The 26,367-nt window shown below is 37.3% G+C and overlaps 2 protein-coding genes across 3 annotated transcripts; one reads left to right on the forward strand and one right to left on the reverse strand.

Moving 5' to 3' along the window:
- Positions 1-795: 795 nt before the first annotated feature.
- On the reverse strand, positions 796-9,828 carry LOC112553573 (asparagine--tRNA ligase, cytoplasmic-like). 2 transcript variants are annotated; one of them, XM_025220896.1, is made up of 18 exons: positions 9,668-9,828; positions 9,104-9,183; positions 8,906-8,968; positions 8,112-8,201; positions 7,721-7,810; positions 7,494-7,572; positions 7,173-7,243; positions 6,861-6,947; positions 6,487-6,573; positions 6,160-6,216; positions 5,699-5,776; positions 5,072-5,149; positions 3,707-3,828; positions 3,148-3,283; positions 2,827-2,940; positions 2,487-2,618; positions 2,120-2,251; positions 796-1,947 (listed from the first exon to the last, which is right to left on the reverse strand). In XM_025220896.1, the coding sequence occupies exons 1-18, from the start codon at positions 9,705-9,707 to the stop codon at positions 1,816-1,818; spliced, it is 1,668 nt and encodes a 555-aa protein (XP_025076681.1). In that variant the 5' UTR covers positions 9,708-9,828; the 3' UTR covers positions 796-1,815. The 2 variants fall into 2 exon arrangements, with proteins under 2 accessions (XP_025076681.1, XP_025076680.1); XM_025220895.1 differs by having other exon boundaries at positions 9,104-9,186.
- A 2,245-nt stretch (positions 9,829-12,073) lies between these two features.
- On the forward strand, positions 12,074-17,109 carry LOC112553574 (UMP-CMP kinase 2, mitochondrial-like). The gene is given in 6 exon segments (XM_025220897.1): positions 12,074-12,454; positions 14,382-14,520; positions 14,830-15,031; positions 15,694-15,782; positions 15,785-15,923; positions 16,257-17,109. Coding segments are annotated over 6 exon segments (882 nt in total). The 5' UTR covers positions 12,074-12,265; the 3' UTR covers positions 16,381-17,109.
- Positions 17,110-26,367: the final 9,258 nt, after the last annotated feature.

The raw sequence follows: 26,367 nt of genomic DNA on the forward strand, positions 1-26,367 counted from the left end.
GTCATTCAACTCTTCACGTGATTCTTTGTAACTATGCTACAAAACAGCTTTACAATTAAAATCTATTTTTTATTCCCTTGACATTTTCTCTTCTTGCATTAACAAGTGATTTATTCCTCTTATCCACAATTTTTGCTTTTCAGACGATTTACAGTACTATCATCTATATTTTTTATTCTCAGATGTTAAACAATTTAAATTTGCATGCAAAGAACTACTGATTTGGTGTCGGCAAATAGACTGATGTGCATGAGAATTATAGTTACCAGCAAATGGAGAGTGGTTCATTATTATTATGCATTATCATTAGAACAGTAAATGTCAGCAACCAGTTAACCAATCTTCATGGTTGCACACCTAAACAGACAGTAATGTTGACTTTTTCCAACAGCACTTTAGGAACTCAGCCGGTGTTGGCTAGTTTCAAAAGTAGATGGATTGATGGGTATTGTAAAGTATATCAGTCTAATATGACATTTTTTAGTTTATTGTACTTCAGAAAGGGAAAGACCTTATACGATTGCATTGTTGTTTTCCTCCCAGAGCTGTCTACTACTAAACAAATCAGTATTCACTGGTAAGTTTATGTGAACCATGAACTGTGTATCTACAAAATTCATGTTATTTGACCAACTTTGTAGAAGGAATATTTTTGCCAAGTTACCCCTCAATAAGTCACTATCTTTGTCACTGGCCCAACTTTTGTGTCAAATGAATGGTAGTAAGAGAATTCAGCCTTTTCATGCATTCCATCTCAGAAGTATACAACTATACAATACACATGAGCAAGCAGAATGTCTTCACATCTAAAGCCTTTATTACGAATAGAACAGCGCAACAGCAAGATCGATCAACAAAACCTCTATTACCTTTCAAGTTTTTTCTCAAACCAGTATTGGTCAGAACACTGTAAACACCTGAATGATTGACAGCAATGGGGTCAGTTGAAGAATGATGCACACAGTTTAACAAATTTCAGCACCATGCTTTTGGATGCCTGGATCAAGCCAATGCATTAAAAAAATGCATTCCATGTCACCCCAGTTAAATTATTTATGCTCTTGACACTCAGAACTCCTAAAAGCCAGGTGTCTCTAAACATCCTTGACATAAAGACAATTTTAAATACATTTAATAAAAGTGTCAGTTTGTTGCTCGGGGTATATCGGAGAACACAAAGGCAACACAAAACTAGTTTTTGAGCATTTGACTATGGTGAAGGACCAAATGCCAAATAAAAAACAGCACTGCTACAGCCTGCTGGTATATAAACTTGATTGTAGAATATCTGTGAACTTACCAACTACTTCCAAAAATTCTTTAAAAAGATAGGAAAAAAGAGCATAGTTTTTCTTTTTCATAACGCAGTGTCAAATACAGATCATGCTGGATATCTTCAAATGGGAGTTGACAGAGAAATCTTGCGTGAAATTCTAGTGTGATGGTAGAAACATGAGAGCAGAGCAAAAATTGGGCAGATTACAAATGTGTTTCTTTCATCACCACAAAAATGAATAAATAGTGCTGTTCATTTGATTTATACCTTTCAAGAGAACTATTGATAAAGAATGACGAGCTTTACACAACAAATGATCTCTGAAGAAACAAAAGATGGGTGTTCTTTCAAGAGAACCATTGCTGTTTATAGAAATGAGAAGATAACCTTTATTTGCCACGGACTGCTATAAACAAACTGCTTTTTACAGAAGCAATAAACAATGCAGATCCAGGAAAAAAGCACAGCATTAGTATCATAATTGTCTTCTTAAAACTGTCTTTGCTGGCGCTGATGATGATGTGAGCTCCTTGAGTTGCTTAAGGCTTACACCGATCCAAAAAGCGGGGATACAGACATACATCACGAATGTGGTAGCGGTCAAGTATCCAACACATAAAACGTTCAACACCAAGGCCATAGCCTCCATGAGGACAAGATCCATACTTTCGCTGTTGACAGAAATGAAGATTTGGTAATCTTATAAAGCATGCTAAAAGAGAAATTAATAACTGCATTTAAGTGTATCATATAACAATTTCATTAAATGCTAATTTTACACAAATTTAAAAAAAAAGTATTTGCTAGGAAAATATTTTTTGGCAAAATAAGTGACTGCCTTACCTGATCAATGTACCAGTAATATGGTGTAGGATCAATGCCTTCACGCTTGAATCCCTCTGTAAGTTGTGCTTCATCCCATATCCTCATAGATCCTCCAACAATTTCTCCAACATTAGGCATTAGCAGATCCACCTAACCAACCAACATTTATTGTACTAGAATGGCAAGTTTTGCAGCAATAATACAGAATGAGAGTCAGTGTGCACCTATAAGCTCTGTTGCCTGGCAAGATTATTATTAGCATCTATTAAAACTAGCTTTTAAATTTCTGTGAAAAATAAAAACTGCCTTGGTAAAAACCTTTTTCTAAAAGCTATTTCTCATAATGATGTCCAGCTAAAACTGAAATGATCAAAAGCCCAATTACTGATTCTGTTAGTCGTTTGTCTTCTTTGCAGCGAGGCATGTAAAATGACTTGATTTCAGCTGGGAATCGGCACAGAAGGATAGGTTCATTTATTGTGTCTGTCATTTTCCTCTCTGGGGCTTCTGGAATGTCCTGACAATAACAGATGAATTTTGCAACTAAAATATTAAAATGTACAAACTGTTCTAAAAAAGATTTTTCCAGAAAATTTATCAAACAATGTCAATTTAACTTTATGCAACTGGAGATTATTTCACAACAGTATGCAGGAAAGAAGGCAAAAGAAATATCCGCATGACATTAAAATTAAGTATGCCAACAATTAATCAAAACTACTTACATCTCCAAATTCATAAAACGTGCCATCATCCTTTGTGACATTGTTATCTTTCAGCCACTGTATTGCATCCGTGTAGTTCATACGTTTGAAAGGACGCTTGGGAGCTTTAAATCCCTGAAACATCATTGCATCACGAAAGCAAATTAAAAAGAGGTGATGTCATCAGTTTATAACAAACCTAAAGGCATTTACATAGCATGCACATGCACACACCTATGAAAACCTTTTATATAGAATTGTAAGCCTCTTTGGATGAAAAATAGTAAACATGTGAAAGCCCCCTAGCAAAGCTATAAAAAAACTGGTTCAAATGTGCCGTACAGGGTGTAGGTCATAGACAATGCTGGCAAAAGGAGAACTTATAATTCGCTCGGTGACATCACACACAAGGTCCTCAATCTTGTCCAGAAGGTCTTCAAATGTGATGAAAGGGCACTCAGCTTCACAGTGTGTGTATCTGCATATAGAGTTTTAAAATCTGTGAGAGTCTTATTTAAAGTTTTGCAATAATCTATGTCTTCTCTCCAGCCAAATTACACACCAATCTATGATTCAATGGGTGGAGTGAAATATTTGCTATTTTTATAAAATCTATTTATAAGGCAGCTTCCTGTATATACTCTAGGTGAAGATGCAGCGGTTTTGTTACTTGTTACTGCGTATGTGCAGATCTCACTGCTAATATATCAAGCAATGCTAGTTAGTTTTCATAAATAAAACTGAAAATAAGAACTTTAAAGAAAATTGCAATCAATGAAAAATATAACTTTGATGTTTGTCAAATACATTTCCTCTCTTTAATGCTCAATACAAAACAGCTTTCTAGCAGCACAGTGAAATACTGTTAGCTGTGCTGATTTAGCTTCATCATATTTCTTACTCAGCAAGATGACGACGAGTACGTGAACGCTCTGCTCTGTATGACTGTGCCATACAGAAGACATCTCCTAGGGCTGGAAGTGCTGTTTCCAGGTAGAGCTGTGAGCTCTGTGTAAGGTATGCCTGTCAGAACAGTGTGAATGTTATTTTATTTTGAGATAGCCAATTCTTGTTAAGAAAGCAATGTATTTTTTTCATCATACCAGTTCTTATAACAGCTAAGAATGGAACATCAATACAATAACAATATTAACACACAGACATTCTCCAACTCACTACCTTCCCTTACACTCTGGATCTCTCTAAAACACATATACCAGCTAAATAACATGGATTTTTCACCTACTTCGAATTTAAAGAAAACTTACATAAGAGTAATGTGGGATTTTTCCATGAGTGGGTCTTTTGGGGCAAGGGAAAGTTATTATCATGCTATTGCTATGCCAGATGTTAATGTTTATAAATATCTGTTTTCAACAAAGCTGCAAGACTCTTCCTGCTGCAAGACTTGGGAAGTAGAGGGAAGAAAGCACTTACATCTTATATGCAAAATCTTAGAGCCTCTTAATCTATATAGCAGCCTAAAAATAATACTAGCTTTAAAGCTGTTTGATGCACGTCCAACTTGTAAATCTTAGTGAATAAATATCGGGGCCTAGAAAATGTAGTACAATTAAAGTATTTCTTTTTGCCCTTAAAAAAGTTATTGGGTGTAGATGGATACACACCTTGTGATTTAGTTTATGGTGAACTACACCAGTATCTAGTAAGAGTGAATTTAGTCACTAAAAGTATTAGCTATTGGTTAAAATTTACTAGAATGAATAATGAAAGACTGCCTTATAAAGACAATAAAATATATGATTTAGATAGAAGGGCTAAGCAGTTTGGGTGTCTAATATTAAAATGAAATTATTTCTTGGAAAAAAATATTAATATATTTACTAAGAAATTTTTTTAAATTGTCTGCAAATGGCAGGAATGGATTACCATATTAACAGCAGTGATAATAGTATTACAGTACATATGGCACTTCACACAGTGTTAAAATGGTCACTGGTCATTTCACCCTGCGTCCTAATTCAATGTGCTAAAACAACAAAGAATTTGCCATTCTATTTTATACATTTAGAAATAGCCTTGTTAGTATAGATTTTATGTATGATTTAGCTAAATCTTTAAATATGGTTAAATATATACGACATCTACACCTTTAACCTTCCTCCTCCTGTATACTATTTTTAATTTTGATTGTAACATCGTCTTATTCTCTCCCCTTCTGTAGGACAATACTCCTGGATTAAATCAATCTTGTTCACTCACACACGCAAACACACACAGGTATTTTCACAGCCAAAAGTCAAACCTCTTGACCAAAGAAATCCAGTTTGAAAAGTGTAGAGCCACCTTCAACTTGAGTCTGCACCAGTGTTGGTGGATGCACCTGCAAGTGAAATAGAAATTTCATAAAATAACACTAATAAGCACATTCATATAGCACCTTTCTCCAACAACAGCAGGACTTAAAGTGCTTTACAGTAATAAAAGTGCACTGCTAAAGTGTGCTTCACTGTCAAAAAAAATAAGCTCATTATATTGCACAGGAAAATCAAATAAAAGTCCTATCAAAGAGGATACAAAGAGTGACCCCTGTTATACGAGAGCAAAATTCCAGCCCAAGACCTGTTTAGACAAGTACATATCACTAGATTCGGGAGTGCTGCACCTTTGTTCTGATGATCGTGTACTGCAGCAGGCACACACAAAAAATCAGATGTGCATGCTTTCATATTTTTCAAACACTGATACCAAAGAGAATCAATTTTGCTGATAGTCTTCGAAGGTGGGCGTGGCAGCAGATACAACAGGGTCAGCGTGGCTTCACTTTCCCGCCTAAGAGGTCGCTCTTGGTAGTCAATACTTATTAGTCTATTAGGAAATCTTACATCTAGACATCCAAATTTTTGCCAGTTGTGTAGAGCTACAAACTTACTTCAAAATAGCCTCTATTGAAGAAATGATCTCTAAAGCATTGGATGATGACAGACCTCATCTTCAGAACCTTTGCAGTCTGCAAGATTCATTGAAAGATTAATTTACTTCAATTTTTATCTCTCTTTTGCTCTCTCTCTCCCCACAACATACAAACTATAGCAAAACAGACTTTCCTAAATTTTCCAGATATTCAGGTCTTCGAAAAATGTTACATTCAGGACCTGCTTTTCACATTCACCAAAGTTCACATCTTTAAAGGCACAACTTCTTCAGCCTGTAGGAAGAGAATGGTTTTTCCTATGCAAGGGAAGGTAGGAGTACTGCGGTGCTGACAACTAGCAACTACACCGTGGGTACTCCTCCCCTTCCTCACCTGGGCAAAACCATTTAAAAAATTGCCACGTGAAGTTCAGCCTTCTAGAAAAAAAATAACACTTTAAATTCCATAACATCACTCACATTTTCACCCCTAATCATCATGTGGCGGTTATCCAGCTGTACATCTGGATGTGCCTCCTGAAACAGTCCAAAATATCACTAGCAAAAACAGAAACATACAAATAAAATATTCTTTTTCGTAATCATGCTAAGAAGTAATATTTCAATCTTCGTTGTAGGCCTTTAGCTTTGGGAATAACATTTCCTGTTAAAAAATTCTTGTCTTTTGGTTCTAAATTCTAAATGAAACATAAATACATTGAGAAATACACAGACAAAAAAAAAAAAACACAAAACAAAACAAGAAAGAGAACAAAAAAAAAAAGAAATAAAACAAATAATTCTAACTTCATTAAGCAAATTGTCTGCTCCACCAGATGGGGCTGCTCCAATCACTTCCCAGTAGTCCACTTTCATCTCATGGTTGTCTGGCGCCTACAAAAAAATCCATAAAATCAGCAATGACAAGGAAATGTGTTCAAACTGGTTGAAACAAAGACTACCAAAATGTATGCTGGGGGAAGATGGAGACATTTCAATTATTCCACAATATACCTGGAAAATAAAGTTGACTTATTCAGTAACGAAAAATTTACTTTGTCATTACATCAAAAAATAGTTGAACAACTTTGCAGCAACAGTTATAACTAGAAAGCCAAGTCCACAATACTGGTTTGATAAAATGATTTTCAAGCTTAGAAAGTATCAAAAACTACAGTTACCGATTTCCCTTCAGGAAGCTCACTTATAGTACCATAGACAGCAATGGCTGACTCTGTGGCTAAGACAAGAGCATCATATGTCTGGCACTGGAACAAATAAAAATGCAAAGTCCTATAAGAAAACTAGTAATAAATTAAAAAGTAAACAGTTAAATGTAATCAACATGGCTATCTCTTCATTTCATAAAGAAGGGGGAGGGGGGGAAACCCCCACAGAAAGACAGCACTCATCTTAACACTTTATTAACAGTGAAGTATCATCAGAATTATTTAATGTACTGTAAGTTTGAACTGCTGCACTATTTCACTCACCAGTTTATCTGCCATCACACACTGCAGAAAGCCAGTTCCATCCCGAAGAATTACAAACATCAAGTTTTTTCCTGAAAATGACAAGTGAGATACATTAAGACATTTGCATATGCTTATTTTATTAAATGTTGTCGGTTTATAACTATTTGAGAATGGCTTAAGCAAGCTGCAGAAAAGAACATTATTTTTTTCTTTTTCATTCTGACTACATCATGAAAGAAATAAATATTTGCATCTATCATTGACAAGTATATCTAGAGGTTAAAAAAAAGGCATATTCAAAGTTCCACTGAGGAATGCACTTCAAGCTACTAGATCTACCTTGCCTTCTGCAGCGATGCACCCATCCAAAAATCTGGACTCTCACTTCTCTGTTCTTGACTGTGTCTCTGATCTTTATCTGAACACACATATACACAAAAAATTACACCGAACCTCAATTTTCAAGGAAAAGACATGCAGTCTTCCTGTTTGGGGAAGTACTTTCTTATCTTTCCCTAACAACTCCTCCTGCTCTTTTCTCTTCTACTCACTCTCATTCCACCTACCTTTTTTGGAGCAGGTAGGCTGTTATCCAATTCAATGACAGTTTTTTTCGCTTCTTCCAGATTCTTTTCACGCCTGTCTGCATCTTCTGCCTGTCACATGAAGGTTATTTAATGCAAACTTGTATTTACCTGATATACCAGAAGGTTTTGGAAAAAAATTATTTTATATGGTTTCTATGTAATATGTTCTGATGAAGATGTGCAACTTTGTTATGTCTTTGGTAAGCCCTCATGGCAACCTTTAGAATGAACCTGCCACTATCAGAGATCCTGATATTTAAGTTGAGAATTCACTGAAAAGATTATGAAGTATGAAAAGAGGATTTATGTGTGATGGTCATAAGCTGAAATAATAGGAATAAAGAGGAAGAAATAGTTAGCAGGTACTTACAGCTTTCACCTCAGCATCAATTTTCTTATACTGTTCTCTCTGCCATATTTTGTGCACTTTCTTCAGCTGAGATTTAGCCACCAGATCAAACTTAAATGAAAATCAGATAAATCCAAGGTAAACAAGGAAAAGATAACATCGCTATGAGGTATATATTGCAGGGCATAACTATTTTTATTAATCCTACATGCAATGAGCTTTAACAGCAGCAGGTGTGGTAGTATGGTTGATAAAGGTGACAAGACGCGTATTAGTTATATGGATGAGTGTCTGCATGCATTCATAATTATACAGGGTAATATGTACATCTAGCATTCACATACACATATATTTACTGAATGTTACTATTATTGCTATTTCACATTCACAGAGTGAAAGAAATTGAATAGTGAAAATGTGTAAGAGGCAAAAAAAATCATCATTGCAATTCTACGTGATGATAAACATATCAGGAAAATTCCATCAACTTTCGTCAGGCCACCAATTCTTTGTGTCTGCATGCAGGATCAACAGACCGTTTTTTGGCACACTACCATGTGCAAATAAATATAGACCACATGTGAGTCTGGTTATATGAGTGACTGTCAGATATGCCAGGTATGAATGTGTTATGGTATTACTGTTGCTGTGCTCTCTGGTTCTAACCTTTACTTCCTTAGAGAGCTGCTACTATTTGCCCTCTGGGATAAAGTTGTATCTCATCAATGTTATTTTATATTTTACATTAAATCTGTTATTAACTGTTAAATATTTGTTTTCATAGATGTTTATGTAAATTTGTGTTTCTCCCTTACCTCTCCTTCTTTTCCATCCACATAAATAGGTGGGAATGGCTCTTTGACTGCCTTACGCATTGCCTAAAAATGAAATAACAAAATTGTTCAAATACCATCTATATCTCACAAGAAAAATACAAAGTTAAAATAAAAATGTTGACAGCTACAAAACATTTCAAGAAAGGTTTCAAGACAGGATAGCTGAACTCAGCTTACCTGTAAAACAGTTTTAAAAGGCTTCTGTTTTGAACCATCTCCACTTTCATCACACCCCTTTGCTTCCGAGGTGTATATCTCTGCTGTTTGTGAAAAGACAATGCAACATCCTTAGCTTTAAAACATAACATATTCCTCTTTTTTCCTTGTACTATTCAAACACTGTTCACATTAAGTCCTCACTTTTGCAGATTTCACCGACATATGTAATGAACTTACATCATGTTACTATTACATGTGGAAACTCTAAATGTGCATTCTTCTCCCCTCCCACTTTTGCCTGAAATGATTATGAAATCTGTCAACAGATCAAATATTTATCATTTTACTACAAACCTGTAGCTTGGAAAACTAGTATAAAACTTTTCTACTAGTAACAATTACGGTCAAGTACGTATATGAATTATTATTAGCGAATTATGGCTATGCTGTTTTGAAATCTGTTGCAAGGCACTGCCTTTCCCAGTTGCTCTAAAGCCAGCCTACACGTACACGAAGCTTTACACAAGCTACACTTCTTCCCAGCCGGTCTGTCTATTCTTCGCTTTAACAATTGAAGCTTACCCACTGTCAGAGCATCCATTCCTTTTTCGACCTCAGTCATTCCCTGGCGCTGACAATTCAAGACAAAACTGACTACACTCTCTTTAATTTATGCTATTTCCGAGAACTAACAAACAGATAGATGATGAAACGCGTGTCCAACTACACTATACTTAAAAGTATGCGCGACTGGAAAAAACGACCTCTAAAAATAAACGATACATTAAAAGATTTTCATATAAATAGTCTTAAAATGTTATAAATTTTTATATTATTAATTTAAATTGGTTTTGTGTTCTATTTACTATATTTTGGTAAAATAAGTACAATGTTTATTATAAACATGGTCGATTTTCATTTATTTTCCAGTTGCTATAGTGTACGTGGGTTGTGGAGACAAGAAGCATGTTAGGATGCGGATAATCGTTACTAATACCATCGTAAATGATGTAATGTGATGAAACTGATAAATTTTATTTATCAAAGACGACATTCAGGCTAGGACTGAATGCATCTCGCGTTTTGCACTTAAATTATCAGTTCACGTACTGTTGGCAAACGTCACACTGATTTGATCGCACGTATTTATCTTGGCATTTCTCGGATTAAAAATAAAGATCGCTAAAAACTACACGCACGATTTAGACTAATTTTCTGTGTGATTTTCACTGACGCTACACGGTGCCTCAGGCCGCTAAAACAAGGATTTTAGGCTCTACACAGCGACGGTTTGACTATAAAGATGCTATGCAGTGGTCACGCATAACTCGCTTGTCAATACAACTAGGAAGGTAGCAGAAAGCCGGGCCATTCCATTTCACAGCAGGAGAATGGGCAGTCTCGAGGATTTTAAATACTTCAAGAATACACTCACAATTAGTGTGTGCGAACGTGCCTACAAATCCAAAAACCTGCAAGTTAGTGAACGCACGATAAGGATAATTACCGCTCCCCAAACCCGTAAATTCTCCACGTACCCTTTCCCTTAATTATGACTTCTGACCTTTCACTTCATTATTAGATACGGCAATCTTGGTTGACGTGTAAGTAAAAATAAAATCTCTCGTATGATGGTTTTTAAAGTTTGGGGACTGATCAGGATTGTTTAAAAGTTTTTTTACCTTTTTGCGCCCTTTGTCCTGAAGCAGCCTTTATCCTAAAACAGCCTATATAAAGGCTTCTTCCAACTGTTTCAAGTATATATATAAAACGTTTTGTTCAATCTTATTTTTTCATAGTTGTTCAGATGTCTTTCAGATAAAAAAAGTCGTGCATTACCATAGCTGTGATATGATGTAATTCTGTAATTCCTTTATAAATAGCGTGCACATATTTGTACTGTTAGTACTGTTAGTCAATTTAATTGCTTCTATAGGCATCTTGCACTTTCGATTTCTCTGTCTCACGTACTTGTCTAATGCTATTCCATCTCGTTGCCTTCCCAGTAATTAAGATCAAGCAACCAAAAAAACGAAACTAAAGTGAAAGTAAGGCAAAGTAGTATCTGTGATGTCATGCAGACCTGACGAGGGGGAGTGGGGTGATCTGGTGTGCCTGTACCCGAGGCTTTAAAGTGGGCCCGCCTTGGTCAGTCCATGGGGTTTTTTTTTTCTTCCTCTTTTCCTTTTGTTTTGAAGAAAAGTTGAAGTAACATTCCTTATTCTGGGGATATTTTTCTATGTAGCGGGTAATACAAGTTTGACCCTTTACCATTATTTTTTCTCATTTACTAATCCCTCACCTGTGAACAACTATAAATATGTGCAAGTATAGTGATGTAAATCCTAGTGCACTTGTTCTAATGTTTGCAGTCTATATTACGTTACTGAATAAAATGTAGATAATGACAATACGATTGTAAACATATTAATATATACTGGGAAAATAATTTACGGTTACAAATAAAAGGGGCCCGTAGAGGTCGTCTGCTCCAGGGCCCGTGCTGGCTCTCGGCGGCCTGACGTCATTGCACTATATTTACCCCTTTGATGACTAGACTAGAGAGACTTCGATGACTAGAAGGCAGCTTACGTATGGACAAAAATAGACAGTCCAGGAAAAAGATCTATAACACGCTCATGCACGCGGGCGCGCATGCCCAAACTTGCTCGTAGTTTGTGTGGGCTGTGGAACATTATATACGCGCTGCCTCTGCAGGTATTTGTTTAAAAAATGTTTGATTACAGGTACTATCTATGTCTCACAGAAGAGCCGGTGTACCTAAGGGTCCGCGATATCTCACGCAGCATTAAAGTTACAGAACAGACTGCATTACTGGAAGGTAAAGAGTCCGAGACTCCCCTTTCTGACTATTCTAGACTGTTCGTCGTTGAACCGTCGTCTGGCACTAGCGAGGCAACACCTGCTCACGAGAATGACACTAATAAAGGCTATGTACTGTCGTGCATAGCAGCTCAAAAGCTTCTAGCCAACTTATCGTCTGTAAACGATTTTACACCAGCACTCGGCCTCGAGAAATGTCAAGAGTCGATCTTTCGACGAAAACTGTTCGTCTTAGAGAAAACCCCACCAGGTGAAGCTACGTCAGGTGGCATTCCACAAATCTTTGGGGATCTAGAAGAGCATGCCAAAGATGTTTGCGAAAATATTCAAATAAAGATGTATCGCAAACATGCAGCCACAGCAAGTGCTACGGAATTCTGGGAGCTGGATGGATGCCCTAACTCAGGGAGCGAGATATTAGAAGCGGTCACGGATGGAGACCTGACAATATCTCCTATCTTCAACGAGGTTGATCTGAGTCCCGCTTTTCACGACAAGAACAGGATTATCAGAACGTTAGACATGGTGAGTACTAAGCGAAAGCTGGCGATTCATAATAACTTATTCTTGTTAAAACTGTAAGTCATTTCACCCAGTAAGATTGAACAGTCTCTGTGACTATGCGGTTGGTAAACTAAAAGTAATAGAAACTAAAGTTTATATTTTTAATCTCCAATGTCACATTGACTTTGATAACTATTATTACACTGGAGATCAGTTATTATTTTACTGATAATGAGTTGAGAACAATCAGATAATTCAAAGTTTTATTGCATGTAAGATTATTTTGATCCATGAAAAATTGAAAGGGGAAAAAAAGGTGAAAGGTATAAGTAATCTTGTAGCTACTCAGACTTTGGGAAGCAAGTAACTGATAGCCACGCATATTGGGACCAGATGTTCACACTCACCCACCCATCTCACCACCTTTTTTTTTTTTTAAAAAAAAACCCCAACCATCCCTGGGGTTAGATATCCCTAAACTCTTGATTCAGCTGAAGGAAGTACTCTGCTCCACACGGAACTTTAAAAATTTGATTAGGAGTATCCTTGTAACAACCATACTTGCAGGGCCGTGCTTAGGGGCAGGCGGACGAGGCATCTGCCTAGGGCCCCGCGCTTCAAGGGGCCCCGCGCTTTTGATTGTAACCTATTGACGAACGTTACAAATAAATTAATCGTAGGCTTATGTTGTAATGTGTATGCAGCGTGCTGTCAATGATAAAAGACGAGATATCCCTGAGGAAAAAAGGGACTTTAGATCCCAACTAAAACCGTGTGATCGTGGCGTGAGGGCCCCGCACATGCCCTTTGCCTCGGGCCCCGCGGGGGCTAAGAACGGGCCTGCATACTTGCATTTGCTCTTTGGAACATTTAAACTCAAAAATACGAAATTTAATTATACTACTGTCATAATCATTTCGACAACAAGAGTTCATACTTTTATAAAAGCCAAACACTTCATTGTTGACTGAATGAATTTGAGAATCGACGACTGTCATGGACGCTTGCTTAGCATAATATTTCCTTATCACCGTCTCTCTTTCTTAAAAATGAGATCTTCCATGAGCAATGCTTGGGATCACGGTTACAAGTTCGTGGAATGATCGAGCTATTTTCTTCCAGCCTGCAGCGACAAGTTTCTTTTTGTACCTTATGATTTTATAAGGGGAGATGAATTGTGTTACCTTGTCATTACCAGGTGGTCTCCCTCTACAAATAAATCCATAAATGTTAATGTGTTATCCTTATTTTATGCTTTTATCCTTTTAAAATAGACATATAAATAATTCTCTATTAAAATAAAGACAAGACAAGAAATAACTTCCCGTTGTAAGAGACTTTTCAATGATTGCTTTCTAAATGACAGAATTGAGGGAAGTAAAACATAGCAGCAAGTAAAAAGAAACACTTGTTTCACAACTGCAGAAACACTACACAGCACTTACATCTCCTTCCTTTACATGTGTCACATCCGTAAGCCAAGGGAGGCTTAAATTAGATTGTGAACTAGGCTTAATACATTTAATATTTTATAACATCTCACCCAAACCGTACACATATTCTGGATAATTTTGTGTAAAATTTAAAATTCGTACAGCATAGGAATTTTAAGAACAGGAGCCATTATTTTTGGCTTTGTGTTTGAATTATTTCCCTACATCGCTGTTGTTTTAAATTGCTTGGACTCATTAGTGAAGGTGAGTGAAAGATTTGTTCCTTGTCGGAAAGCCAGCCTCGAAGTTAATATGTTGCATTTTGCTGGACGTTGTAAATTATTCTGTTTGTTGATATTTGCTTGTCTATTTTTAAGCGTGACTGTTTTGTTTGTTTTGGTTTGTTGTTGTTCTTTATTATATTATCCCCATTTTTAGTGATTTTTAATTGTTGTTTCTCAAAGCACTTTCTAATTATTATTTACTATTATATTCTACTTATTATTCTTTTTCAGTGTGAGTTTAGTGAAGTAAAGGAGCTCTGGAGGAACGTCCTGAATGAGGTACCTGATTTTAAGGAAAGCAAGCGGACGGTAAAGCCGAAGGACGATCTGAAACACCCTCTAATTGTTGTCGAAGGAATGGATGGATCAGGTATAGCAGTATTCTGTATAGAATGTTCTCTCTCTCTCTTAAATGCATTTTAGTATGCTTGTGCTGTTTGCTGTTTTTGTATCGCACACACACACACACACGCACGCACACAAACATAAGTCTACATTGATACATGTATTAATATTTATCAATCCATCAATCCACACAACCACACCTTTTTTCTTTTCTATCCTTTCTGGTCCTCTTTTCTTAAGCTCAAATGAAGCTGATTATGACATATTCCTTTATTGACTATTTTATGTCAAAGCATATTTAGTGCTCATATCAAGAAATAACAAATGGTTGCAGGGAAAACAACGTTGGTTCAAGGACTAGCAAGTAAGTTGAAAGGCAAGAATTTCACTTCACCGATAGAAGTTATTCGGCCTTTACGGAGTTTCTTCGACAAACAACCGGAGATAGTGCGCAGAGCCTATTACTCTCTGGGTAATTACTTAGCAGCAGAACTTCTGGCAAGAGAGTGCGAGAGATGTCCTGTAGTTTTAGATAGGTGAGCACTTTTTCATACCATAAGCTTTAATAAGCAATATCCTTTATATTTTATCTTAAAGCCCGTTTTCTTTTCCAGCATATGTGTTATTAACACCCGCAATAAACAAACTGTAGTAACTGGCATACGGAGTTCAGATTAGAAGACGTATTAAATAAAATGCATGCTTTAGGTCTCATCCCAAAAGATCAGGCAACTTTTGCGATACAAAAAATAAAGAATAAAATTATAACTAAAGGATCCAGCCAACGAACAACAAACTAATGAGAGATCTACAGTATCTTTTTACAGAGAGATTCAAGTAAAAGTGAAAATATTACGAGAAATGTTTACAGGAAAGATGAGTTTTAAGCAGGAGATGGACAGGAGAAAAGTTTTGGATCTTTGTTTTTGTTTGGACAAACGCAGAGTGAAAATGCTGTCGTCGGAGCGAAGTATTTAAGTGGAGGGGCAAAAGGAGGAAAAATAGCCTTCACAAGAACCAGAGAAGTGACAACTAAGGATAGACATAACAATTAATTTCTCCAGCGTTTTTAAACACCATTGGCTGTTGTTCACCAACAAAGTAAAGTTTCTTTGTGATACATGTTTCTGTCTTTAACATTAAAATAAGTGTTTCCGTATTCAAAGTTTGCGTTTTGTTTGTTTGTTTTTTCACTAAGACACTGGCACAGCAGTGCAGCATACGCCATTGCCAATGAAGCAAGCAGCGCCGACATGCCTGCGGCAAATCACCGTGTTTACCGTTGGCCGAGGACCTGCCGCAGCCCAGTGTGGTCATCTTCCTGACCGTGACAGAGGAGGTCAGAGTAGCAAGACTCCACAGACGTGACGGAGAGCAGTCGACGCTTGAAGAAAAGAATCTCGCCAGAGACCAGGAATTTCGACACAGGTAGGTTTTCATCAGAGATGTTATTTTTTTTTTTTTTAGTCAGTTTTCTTGTCGATCATCCTCAAAGTTGTTATTATGACTCATGAAAATGTGTCAGTCAGAAAGCGCCTAGCAAAGACAAGTAATTTCATGTGTAGAGATGTCATACTTATATATCCTTCTTTTTGTACTTGTCATTTTTATTAATCCATATAAAATGTTGTAAGAACAGCTAGAATGAACCTTTGCTCTGTGACATGGACTCTTGTGCATGGTCAACCCTTTCATCACAGTTCCCATGAAAACTCCCATTGATACATAAGCAGCACTTTCTCCAATGTTTGTTTGTTACAGAGTATTGACAGCATACAAAAGAATGCGAGAACCTGGAATTATTGAGGTAGATGCTTGCGGAACAAAGGAAGAAGTGGTGGATAAAGTTATGTCTGAATTACGGGCACATAAGATCATCGAATGATCAACATGACTTCCTGTTTGTTCCTGATTACATGAATGATATTAATCAAACCCCAACTGAGGCACCATTGTCACAGTTTCTTTATTATTGTCTTTGGTTGGAGGAAGTATTAGCTTGTTATTAGCAAATCTACTCAAGGCAGCTGCTGGAAAAGGAAGGCTTATAATAAAGAATTAAATGTGCAAACTATCAGCCATTAAGTAGCTGTTTAAACCACATTAAACGACTTAAGATCGCAGTTGCGAAAAAAAAAACTGCCTGGAGTTGAATGGGAGAAGCATGAGTTAAAATTTAGCACATTAATTTATTAATTAACTGACTGAAGGTGTTGCTGGTTGAACTGTCTTCTCCTTGGTCATGTTACTAGCATTGTTTTCAGTGAAGGCTTAAGACATTTCTTTTACTGTAGTTATTTATAATTTTGTGATGTTTTACAGACGGTCATGGATGTAAATGTTAGTCATGTTTGTTCATCAAATGTTAGCCCTCTGATCTCTTACAAATTATTTGGATATGCCTATTTGCTTTTCATTTTCTTTTCTAGTCGCGGCAGAGGTAATTTCTGTGATCTTTGAATGCCACAATAGTTTTTATTACATATTGGTGAATAGAGATTACAGTATTTTATTTATTTGCTTTTTAAATTATACTTTATATAAATATTGTGTTATTAGATGCTTTTATCTCTACATTTGCTTTTTGTTCCAAATGCTTGCAATGGATTATGAATAAAATGCTTGTCTTCTCTTGTCTGGTCTAGTCTTCATAGGTCTCGTACCCGCGATGTTTTCTTGCCATAAAATTGACTTCCAGATAAACAAAGTGACAGTGTCTGTCCCGACAGCACATAAAATCCAATTGCTCTTACCATTGTTATCTTTGTCATCAATCATCACGGTCTCATACTTAGTATAATGTGGCAAAAACAAATACTGAATTTAATGGGGAGGGGTTCTGGTTTATTACCTCCCTTTGTCATGCATTGATTAAAAATAAATGAAAAAAGAACTAAATCAACTCGGATTAGTGATTATAGTAGGGAGGATTTTCTTTTATACTTTTATTAAAACAGATTTAAAGGTCAAGTCATTTCACTGATTTGAATCAACAAACCATCGTGACTTCTTTTTATCTTCATTTTTTTAAAGTTTTTTAGTGGGTTTTTTTTTATCCCAAGAGCCTTGAAACTAAATGTTTGTTTTGTAAAATGTTTTAGAAATAAAATGGAGTGAAGAAGATAGCAAAGATCTGTTATCGTCTCATGTTCATCAGATAGCAATGCTTTCTGCTGTCTTGTATCTCGCCAATCTGAGTAAGATTAGAGAAGTGTGGCGGGTGCATAATTCATGGCCTTTGCTTCTTAATTTTCCTCCATCTTTATTGGCAATGGCCAGCAGTCAGTAGAAAGATGTGGAAAGTTATTATGTGTGTAAGTGTACGTTACATATTGAAACACCTCAGGCCTCGCTACATGCTAGTAAATTCTGCAGGTTTTTATCACTTGAAAAGTAAACCTCAACCTGTAATAATATTTCTAATTAATTCATTCTGTTTGTTTTTATGTTCAATCAGGCTTCTACATGCTCAGGCAGAATAATGTCAGAAAACAATGTACCGACCTCCCTGTGTAAGAATAGTGGCTTTTTCCTCAGCAGAACTCAGAGTTGTTTTTAACTAACTGAAACTAATGAAACGGTCTTCACTTCGTTGGTATGGGTTCGATAAGAAGCTATTGTATTTTCCCTTTACTGTTGTAAAAAACATTGTCCAGAGATTAACATTTGCGCTATTATTTCGATATTTCTGAGGTTTGTTATCTGAGTTGCAGTATTTCACAGAGAACAGCTTGGTCAACATTACAAGTGCACATGCCTTAGTCTCTTGACACCTTCAAGCGAAGTGTTAGACTGATAAGCAACCCTATAAATAAATCGTGCTGATTCTTGGTTAGAATATCAAACTAGAGATGAGGAAGTTGACAGCATCGTTATAACAGAGTGTGAGAGCTTCATCAGAGTATCAAACTGAAGATGATGAAGTTGACAGCATTGTTATACAAAAATTGTGAGATTTCGTGAGTGTATCAAACTGGAGATGATGAAGTTGACAGCATCGTTATAACAGTGTGAAAGCTTCATCAGAGTATCAAACTGAAGATGATGAAGTTGACAACATCGTTATACAAAATTGTGAGCTTTCGTGAGAGTATCAAACTAGAGATGATGAAGTTGACGGCATCGTTATAACAGAGTGTGAGAGCTTCGTGGAGACCTGTGATGTGGACATCGTGACATGGTAGCAAGGTTTACAAGTTGGACAATAAACCCGAACATCAAACCAACAAAAGTGCATACCTTTGTCCTCAGACAGCAGTTATCCACATCTCGACTGTCGGTTTGAGATTTTGCTTTTTCATCGCATATGCGATGATCCAAGAAAGAAGCTATCCTGAAATATACCATCCATAATGAAAAATAAAAAAAATGTTTCTATGAATGAACTTTGCAATCATCATAGTAACAAAGACTGTGATGTTATGGTCTGGATAGTACAAATCTGTTCCCCATGTCTGCTTGTCTTTGGCACAGCTGGATGTCTGATGACAGCTGCTTTGTGCTGCCGACTGAAGCTGCAGCCAGGAATGGCCGTGTACTTTACGGCCCTCGCCATGTCGGACTTGGCCGTCCTCATTTTCGATTTGCTTCTCTTCACGTGGCTTCCTGTACAATTCAACCTCCATTTCGATGGCCAGCATTTCCAGATTGAAACGATAGCATCAGTCAGCAATGCATTGTCCTCGTGGTTCTTGATTGCCCTCACAGCACAACGAACTCTCTGCGTTATTTTCCCGTATCGCATACGAGCACTGTGTACACACAAAACCTCCGTTGTTGTCGTCTGTGGTGTCAGTTTAATAATAATATCAATTTACTGCTTCGAATTTCTTCGACCGACTGAGAGCCATCCTACCCATAATGCAACTGACTGGGAGCTAGATGATGACTGCAGATGGAAGTCGAGTTTTATTAAAAATTACTACGTGATGAGGAGCTTGAGTGACATTATCATCACATCACTAGTTCCCTCCGCACTCGTGATTGTATTCAACTGTATGCTGCTGACCAGGGTGCTGAAACTAGCCAGAAGGGCACGAACAAACCTGACAGCTGGTCAAGCTGACCGACCCAGCGTTTGGGAGAAGAGAGCTTCATCGCTGACCATCACACTCATCACAGTGTCCATCACCTTCCTTCTGTTGACTACACCAGACAATGTTTTTACTCTGGCCCCTTTACTGAAGATGAAATTTAATTTTAGCTTCGATATTTACACCATTCTTCATCTTCTTCACATAAGCAATAGTGTTATTCATTTTTACTTGTATTGCTTGACTGGAAACAAATTTCGTGCTGAAATGAGGAAATTTGTTTCTGGTTGTCGTAACCTTTTACTTAGCAACTGATGTAGGTGGATGGCTATTCGAGAGGTACTGAGAAAGGACATCTTCGTCGTGATCGGGAAATCTCTCTCTATTAAAACTTACCGACTGCAATGTGGATGCCCTCTCGGACCATATCAAGGAGGTGTTCTTGACCTCGACCGAAAAGCAAAACAGCAGCCGCGCTTTCTCCTGTGGGCACCGCTGTTCCTCAGATCCTCCACCACAGTCTGATAAGAGTCTTCACTATTTCTTCTTCGCCAACTTTGATCAACTCTGCTGGGACATCATCCATACGCGGGGACTTTCCTCCCTTCAGGCTCCGGTTAGCCTGCTGGGACTCCGTGTAGGACTAGCAGATCTTCAATCACAAGAGGAACTGGCTAAGGTGAAGGAGTGGGCCGACTATTTTCTGGGGGACCTCGTTGCTGGCTGAGTTCACCTTTGAACCTTCATCATATCTCCACAACTTCTGGTTCTTCCTCTGCAAGTTGCTGGATAAAATGAAATGATATAGGTAGGATCAGTGTGCACGCCCTCATACAAAAAGTGCTTTAAAAATCATCATCATGACCATCGTCGTCGTCTTCATCAGTACCTCTCATGGGATCCACCGCAAGGCCCTAACTATCTGTTCTTGTAGTAAACTCAAAGAATAATAAAACAAAATGTATGAACGAAGCCCTCAACCTTTTTTTCAAAACAAGTTTTAAGTCAAGCTAAAAATGCTTGGAAACAAAGTGTTTGAAGACGACGTGAGAGGAAGTGTTATCTTCTTGTGCCATCAGATGGCAATGATTTCTGAACCTTTGTATCACTCGCTAATTTCTCACGTGATCATTGTCACCAGCGATAGGTTTCTGCTCTTGAGTTACTTTCAAACTGAGAAAATTGCTGATTTGTTAGAACTGACCTTTGATAGAAGATTTCTATCTTGGACATGTGTGCCTCTTACAAGGGTTGACACTGAAGTGTCGACAAGGGGTCTCTTGTCTTTGAACAGATCTTTCTTCGTCTGTTTGGAATATTCACTTCTTTTTTCTTTTCTCTGTGCCTTTACAGACATGTTTAAAAAAGCTGTAATTATCTTTTTTATATATATAATTCTGCAAACCAGTCCTTTTATACGTTTTAAAACTTCGGTTGTAATTGGCTACGAAAGTCGAAGTCAAACACTTTAATCATTTTCTTCTTCCTTGCTCTTTTCTGCGGCAGGCTGCTGTCCACAGATACTACAAAATGACAAGACGAGACTATTTCAGTCCCAAATGTTAGTATTCTGCAAACTTCATAATATACGAGTCTTTAAAAAAAGTAAAGAAGCATAAATAGTGGGCACAAAATTAGCTTTCGAAACAAGTAAAACAACTCTCCATAATGGATGGAAAGACGGAAAGATGGATGCGTGTTTCCCCAAACGTGCAACTTATAATCGTGCACGAATTATTTATTTGATCATCAATAATAATCTGTGACTGTCGCAGAATATTTCGTTTCATTTATTCATAAAATCAAACAGGGGTAGAGAACTTGAACTCGAACATTTCAAACAGACTGTTTCAATGCCCGCGTGCTCCTCATCGTGCATCAAGAGCCTGCGACCATTTGACGATGAAGAGTTCGGTCAACAACGCGACTGCGCGACGCGAGGCACGCGCTGACAACCGGAGATTGCGTGTCGTGCCGTCGTGCACGCCCACAAACAATAAGTGGCAAGTCTTCGCTGGACACGAGGTAGAGGATGTCGTCTTCATGACAAAACCCGACAGCTTGTCAGAGACCCCAGCACATTGGCCATCCTCACAAACTAGGAAAGTCGGTGGATTCTTATCAGTTGATAGTAGACCTCGAACTCTAACCAGGTATTTATTTGTTTATTATTTTGTTTACTCAGTTTTCATTGTCAACTTTTTCAGTGAATGTGTCGTAAGGTTAAGGAGAAATGGGTATTTTTCTGAAAACTCGTCTGCACTTAGAACATTGTTTATAACGCCTGTCCTACCCTACTTTCGATGACTTGGACATGTCAAGGGACTTAACAAAAGCGATTATTCTTTAAAAATCAGTTTGTGTTGTCTATAAAATAAGAAAGTACAAATTTTCTTTAAACATTTTGGCTCTTAATATTTATATGGATTTTTGTGTTCATAACTTGAAATGATTTAAAAAAAACAGTTTACAAATTTATCGGGCATTTGCTTCAGGGGTAAGTGAAGGAGAAAGGATGGTCTCTGGTTAGAAGGAGAATTGCGGGGATGCTAGATGGGACAAAGGTGCAAAGGAAGGGGGAAAGCAGAGATTTTGGGTTTTGTTTCGCATGGCCGTGAGGGTTTCTTGAGAGATAGTTGCATTTCTTCTAGTCATGATCAGACATAATGCTTGATATGCACAGTGAGACCATTTCTGGTCCCTCTGGTGTTGGAGTATATATCTTCTCTCATCAATCCCGTCACGATATGTCCTGACAGCATCCACCATGTGAAGTCGTATTATCCTGAATTAAAACAGTACAGGTAGAGCAGGTAGTGTTTGAGAAATTTAGCTCTCTTAGCACACCATAAAAAATAATTGCTTAAAAAGTCAATAGCGCCTAATTGAAGATGGTGAAGATAACAATGGGTGGTGCTTGTTTTATTATTGCCGCTGTTAGGGAAACATTAGACCGAGAAACCTATATTTTTCTGGGAAGTGGAGAACTTAAACTTTGCAATAAAAGTAATAAAAACTGCCTATTTTCACTCTTGGGACATCAATAATCCAATAAAATTCAGTTTACTATTTAAAAAAGTCAACACATCTATCAACTGTATGTAAATTTTATATATATATTTTATTTTGCAGAGATTTTCAGACTATCAGCTTATTTTCAAACTCTATTTCAAGAGAGCAGAACTGAGGCGTGCTATCCACAATAACAAAACGCAACATCTGTTTCCATGGAAACAAATTCTTCGTGCGATAAATATGTACCTGATTATCAGGAAGCGTTAAACTGGACAGTAAAAATCAGCTGTCCTTTTCTCTTTGTCTTTGGAGCTACCGGCAGTCTCATGACCACAGTGTTGTGCCACCGAGTGAAGCTGCAGCCGGGAATGTCCGTGTATTTCGTGGCGTTGGCCATGGCAGACATGGCCGTGCTTATTTTCGATTTGCTCATACTGTCTTGGCTGTCCTTATTCATTACATTGGGTGACAAATGGACCGTGATTGACATTCTAGCATCCATAAGCAATGCTGTGTCGTCATGGTTCTTGGTCGCACTCACAGCACAAAGAACTCTTTCTGTTGTTTTGCCGCATCGTATACAAGTACTGTGCACACATAGAAAGTCCGGCTTTGTTGTCCTTGCTGTCATCTGTATAATAGTACCAATATACTGTCTGGAACTTTTTCGAGATAGTGGCTTTAGTCAGGCAACAAATGCATCCTCTACTAACTGTTTGGTGCTGACATCTTCTATTCAAAATTTTTACAAAATGAGAAAAATTACAGAAATAGTTATTTCATCATTAATACCTTCTGCACTTTTGTTTGTGTTAAACTGCATCCTAGTGAACAGGGTGATGAAATCGGTGAGAAAGGCACACACGCACCTGACAGCAGGTCAGTCGGATATGCAAGCCAATGTCCGGAAGAAGAAAGCTTCATCGCTGACTGTGATGCTCATTACTGTGTCCATCACCTTCCTTCTGTTGACATCTCCAGACAACGTGTTTCATCTCATCGCCATGTCTGAGGGAATACCACATCAAGTGAAGACTATTATTTATGCTGTTCTTCATCTTCTTCACATCGGAAACAGTGTTGTTCATTTTTACTTGTATTGTCTCACTGGAAACAAATTCCGTGAGGAGCTAGAAAAAATTTTCTCGTTTTGCCGAAACATAAAAATTTCACGTAACGACTAATATAACTCTAGGGTGGTCATGATTATACTGAATGTATTTGAAACATCTATGATAAATTTGTCATGCTTGTTCCCCAGTCGAACCATCTGCCTCGGGAGATATATGGTCTCTGAATTCTCACTCCGCATCAAACATTAAAGGCAACCTTACCTTTTTTAGCTTTCGTTTGTAGATAAAAAAAATGTGTACGTTGTGCTGAGAGAAATTTAGTAAAACTTGATTTTATTAATTAATGATAATCTTGAAAATCATTTTAAAAATTTGAAAAAAATAACGGAGAATGAATTTATTTCCTACATTCTGTCTGCAGTTCTAGTAATAGAAATGTGATATTTCACGTCAATTCTAGATCATAATTTAAGTTATATAAGTATAAGTAGACTTCGAATTACGATGTTAAATAATGTTGTAAAGATCCATGTGTTACAAACACGCTTTCTAATAATGAGCTTAAATAAAATTTTATTTATCCTTTCGTATTATGTCTTTTTTTTCCGAAATTTATCAGTGGAATAAATGAACGATCCCTTATCAGCGCCAAAAGGAGAAATTCACCCGATGCAGTACCCCGTTGCAAAAAGAACCAATCAAATTAATGTAATTTACAAATAAAAGAATGCTGAAAATGCTAACTACTGAATAAAGATTTAGACTAGAGAACAGAGTAAGGCTATTTATAAAAGTAAATTCTTTTCAAAAGTTCTAAGCCGCTACACTATACTTAATTTATGTTTTTATACAAACAATTGTCGTAGCAATCTGTTGGTGACTTGAAGGACATAAACTAGTAAATAATAACAAGGACAGATCAAAAGCTGTGGGCTCTGCATGGGAGGAATTCCACCATTGGCGCCAGATATCCACGAGCTTCCAAGAGACCTTTGACGTTGAAGAGGACTCCATCACCACTGAGCGCTTATCTCCTCCTGTTGTCTCTGCTCGTGTCAGATAACTAATGTTGTTGCAGTGGAGCACACGGGAAACCAAAAGCTATGGTCAGGATGCACACAATCAGCTTTAATTTTCACCCCTCTTCAAAGTCACGTGCAGCGCACACTGGGTCGTGATTGTTGCCCCTTCAGACCAAGAACATAATAACGTCCTCAGCATTGCAGCCAAGAGCAGATAACCGTACACTGCTTTTTAGAGTAAGGATGTTCTGTAAATTTAATGGCGATGTGGAAACAGCAAAAAATAAAAAACAAAGCAAGGGAACAATCACAAACATGCCAAAAAAATGAAATAAGCAAAGAAAACATTCAAATAAATCACACAAAAGAAGTACTAAAAAGGGTAAAAAAAACAAGTAAAAATAAATTCCAGAAGTCAGGACATCAACCAGGGAAGCAAGATTTTGATCAGCGGCAGCGTTACACCATCTAGAAGGTTCCACAAAGTTTCATGATGTGCTGGCATCGTGACTCTTTCTACAAATTTCAAAGGAAAATGTTAGGAAATGTTTATATTTTTCGCGTTTCTCCATTACAAAAGTAATTCATTTGAATATGATTTATACACCGCATACGAGTTCTAAATGCTTTTACGTGTGACACAATATTAGCTTGACAGAAATGGTCATCACGGTATAAACAGACATACGCACTGTTCACAGATTTTTGTTATTTCCATTCATTCTTACCCTAGTTGAGAAACCTTTCAGCCTGTAAAGTTATGGAAGGGACGTCAAGAGGACAAGTCCTGTTACCCTGACGACGGATGTAATAAGCTTATGTATATATTTCAATATATGATAAATATGAATACATTTTAAAAAATTTCGTATCACGACATAAAGGCAGAAATTAAGTTTTTCTGTTTTTAATCTGTGCAAAGCTGTAGACCATGATCAACGTTCGCAATATTCCATTTACCTTTATTTCATCTATTTTTTAAACTTTCTTATCACGGCGTAAAGCTCCCATTCACAATTAAATACCAAATATGATCATTTAAAAATATTATGGTTTTTTTAATCTGTGCAAAATTGTAGACCACGACACGCGAATTTTACTACATAAAATTATTATTTTTTTGTAAATTTCGTATTGTACAAAGTCAGACCAGGACGAATGCACATTTGATGCAAAGCTACGGTTAAATGCCTAATAGGACGATTTAAAAACAAATCTACATATTTCGATAAATTTCTGCTATTTTAGTATCACGATCGTCAACAGGCGAGACTTCTCGCCTAATTGGTTGGTTTTTAGACTATGGTCTGAGAGGGTAGAACCTTTGTCCTTACTTGTTAAGAAAAGTTGCGTCCCTTGGAAACGTGATGCTGCCAGAGTGCAGCCTCTCTATATCTACGCTCTTTGCTATGGTCACGCTTGGCTGCCACGCTCAGGGTAGCAGTTGGTTCGTTGGAGACCTGCTAGAAGTTAGCCCTTCAACTTCTGTCCGCTTTTATTGGGCCTTGAATGCTCCTGTGGGTGAATATGAAGACGTGTATTAGGTGCACGATGATGATGACGATGATTGATTGAGGACGACGACGAAATAGAAAAATACAAGACTTGCGTCTGAAATCAAAGTTTCTCGTGTCCAAAAATATCCTTGCAGTTCTCTGGAATTTTACCTGATGGCACGTTGATGGCACGAAACTAAATATTGAGGGAGGAGCACCCAGCCAGCGTTATC

Source organism: Pomacea canaliculata, linkage group LG13 (assembly GCF_003073045.1).
Source record: "Pomacea canaliculata isolate SZHN2017 linkage group LG13, ASM307304v1, whole genome shotgun sequence".
Lineage (NCBI taxonomy): Eukaryota > Metazoa > Mollusca > Gastropoda > Architaenioglossa > Ampullariidae > Pomacea > Pomacea canaliculata.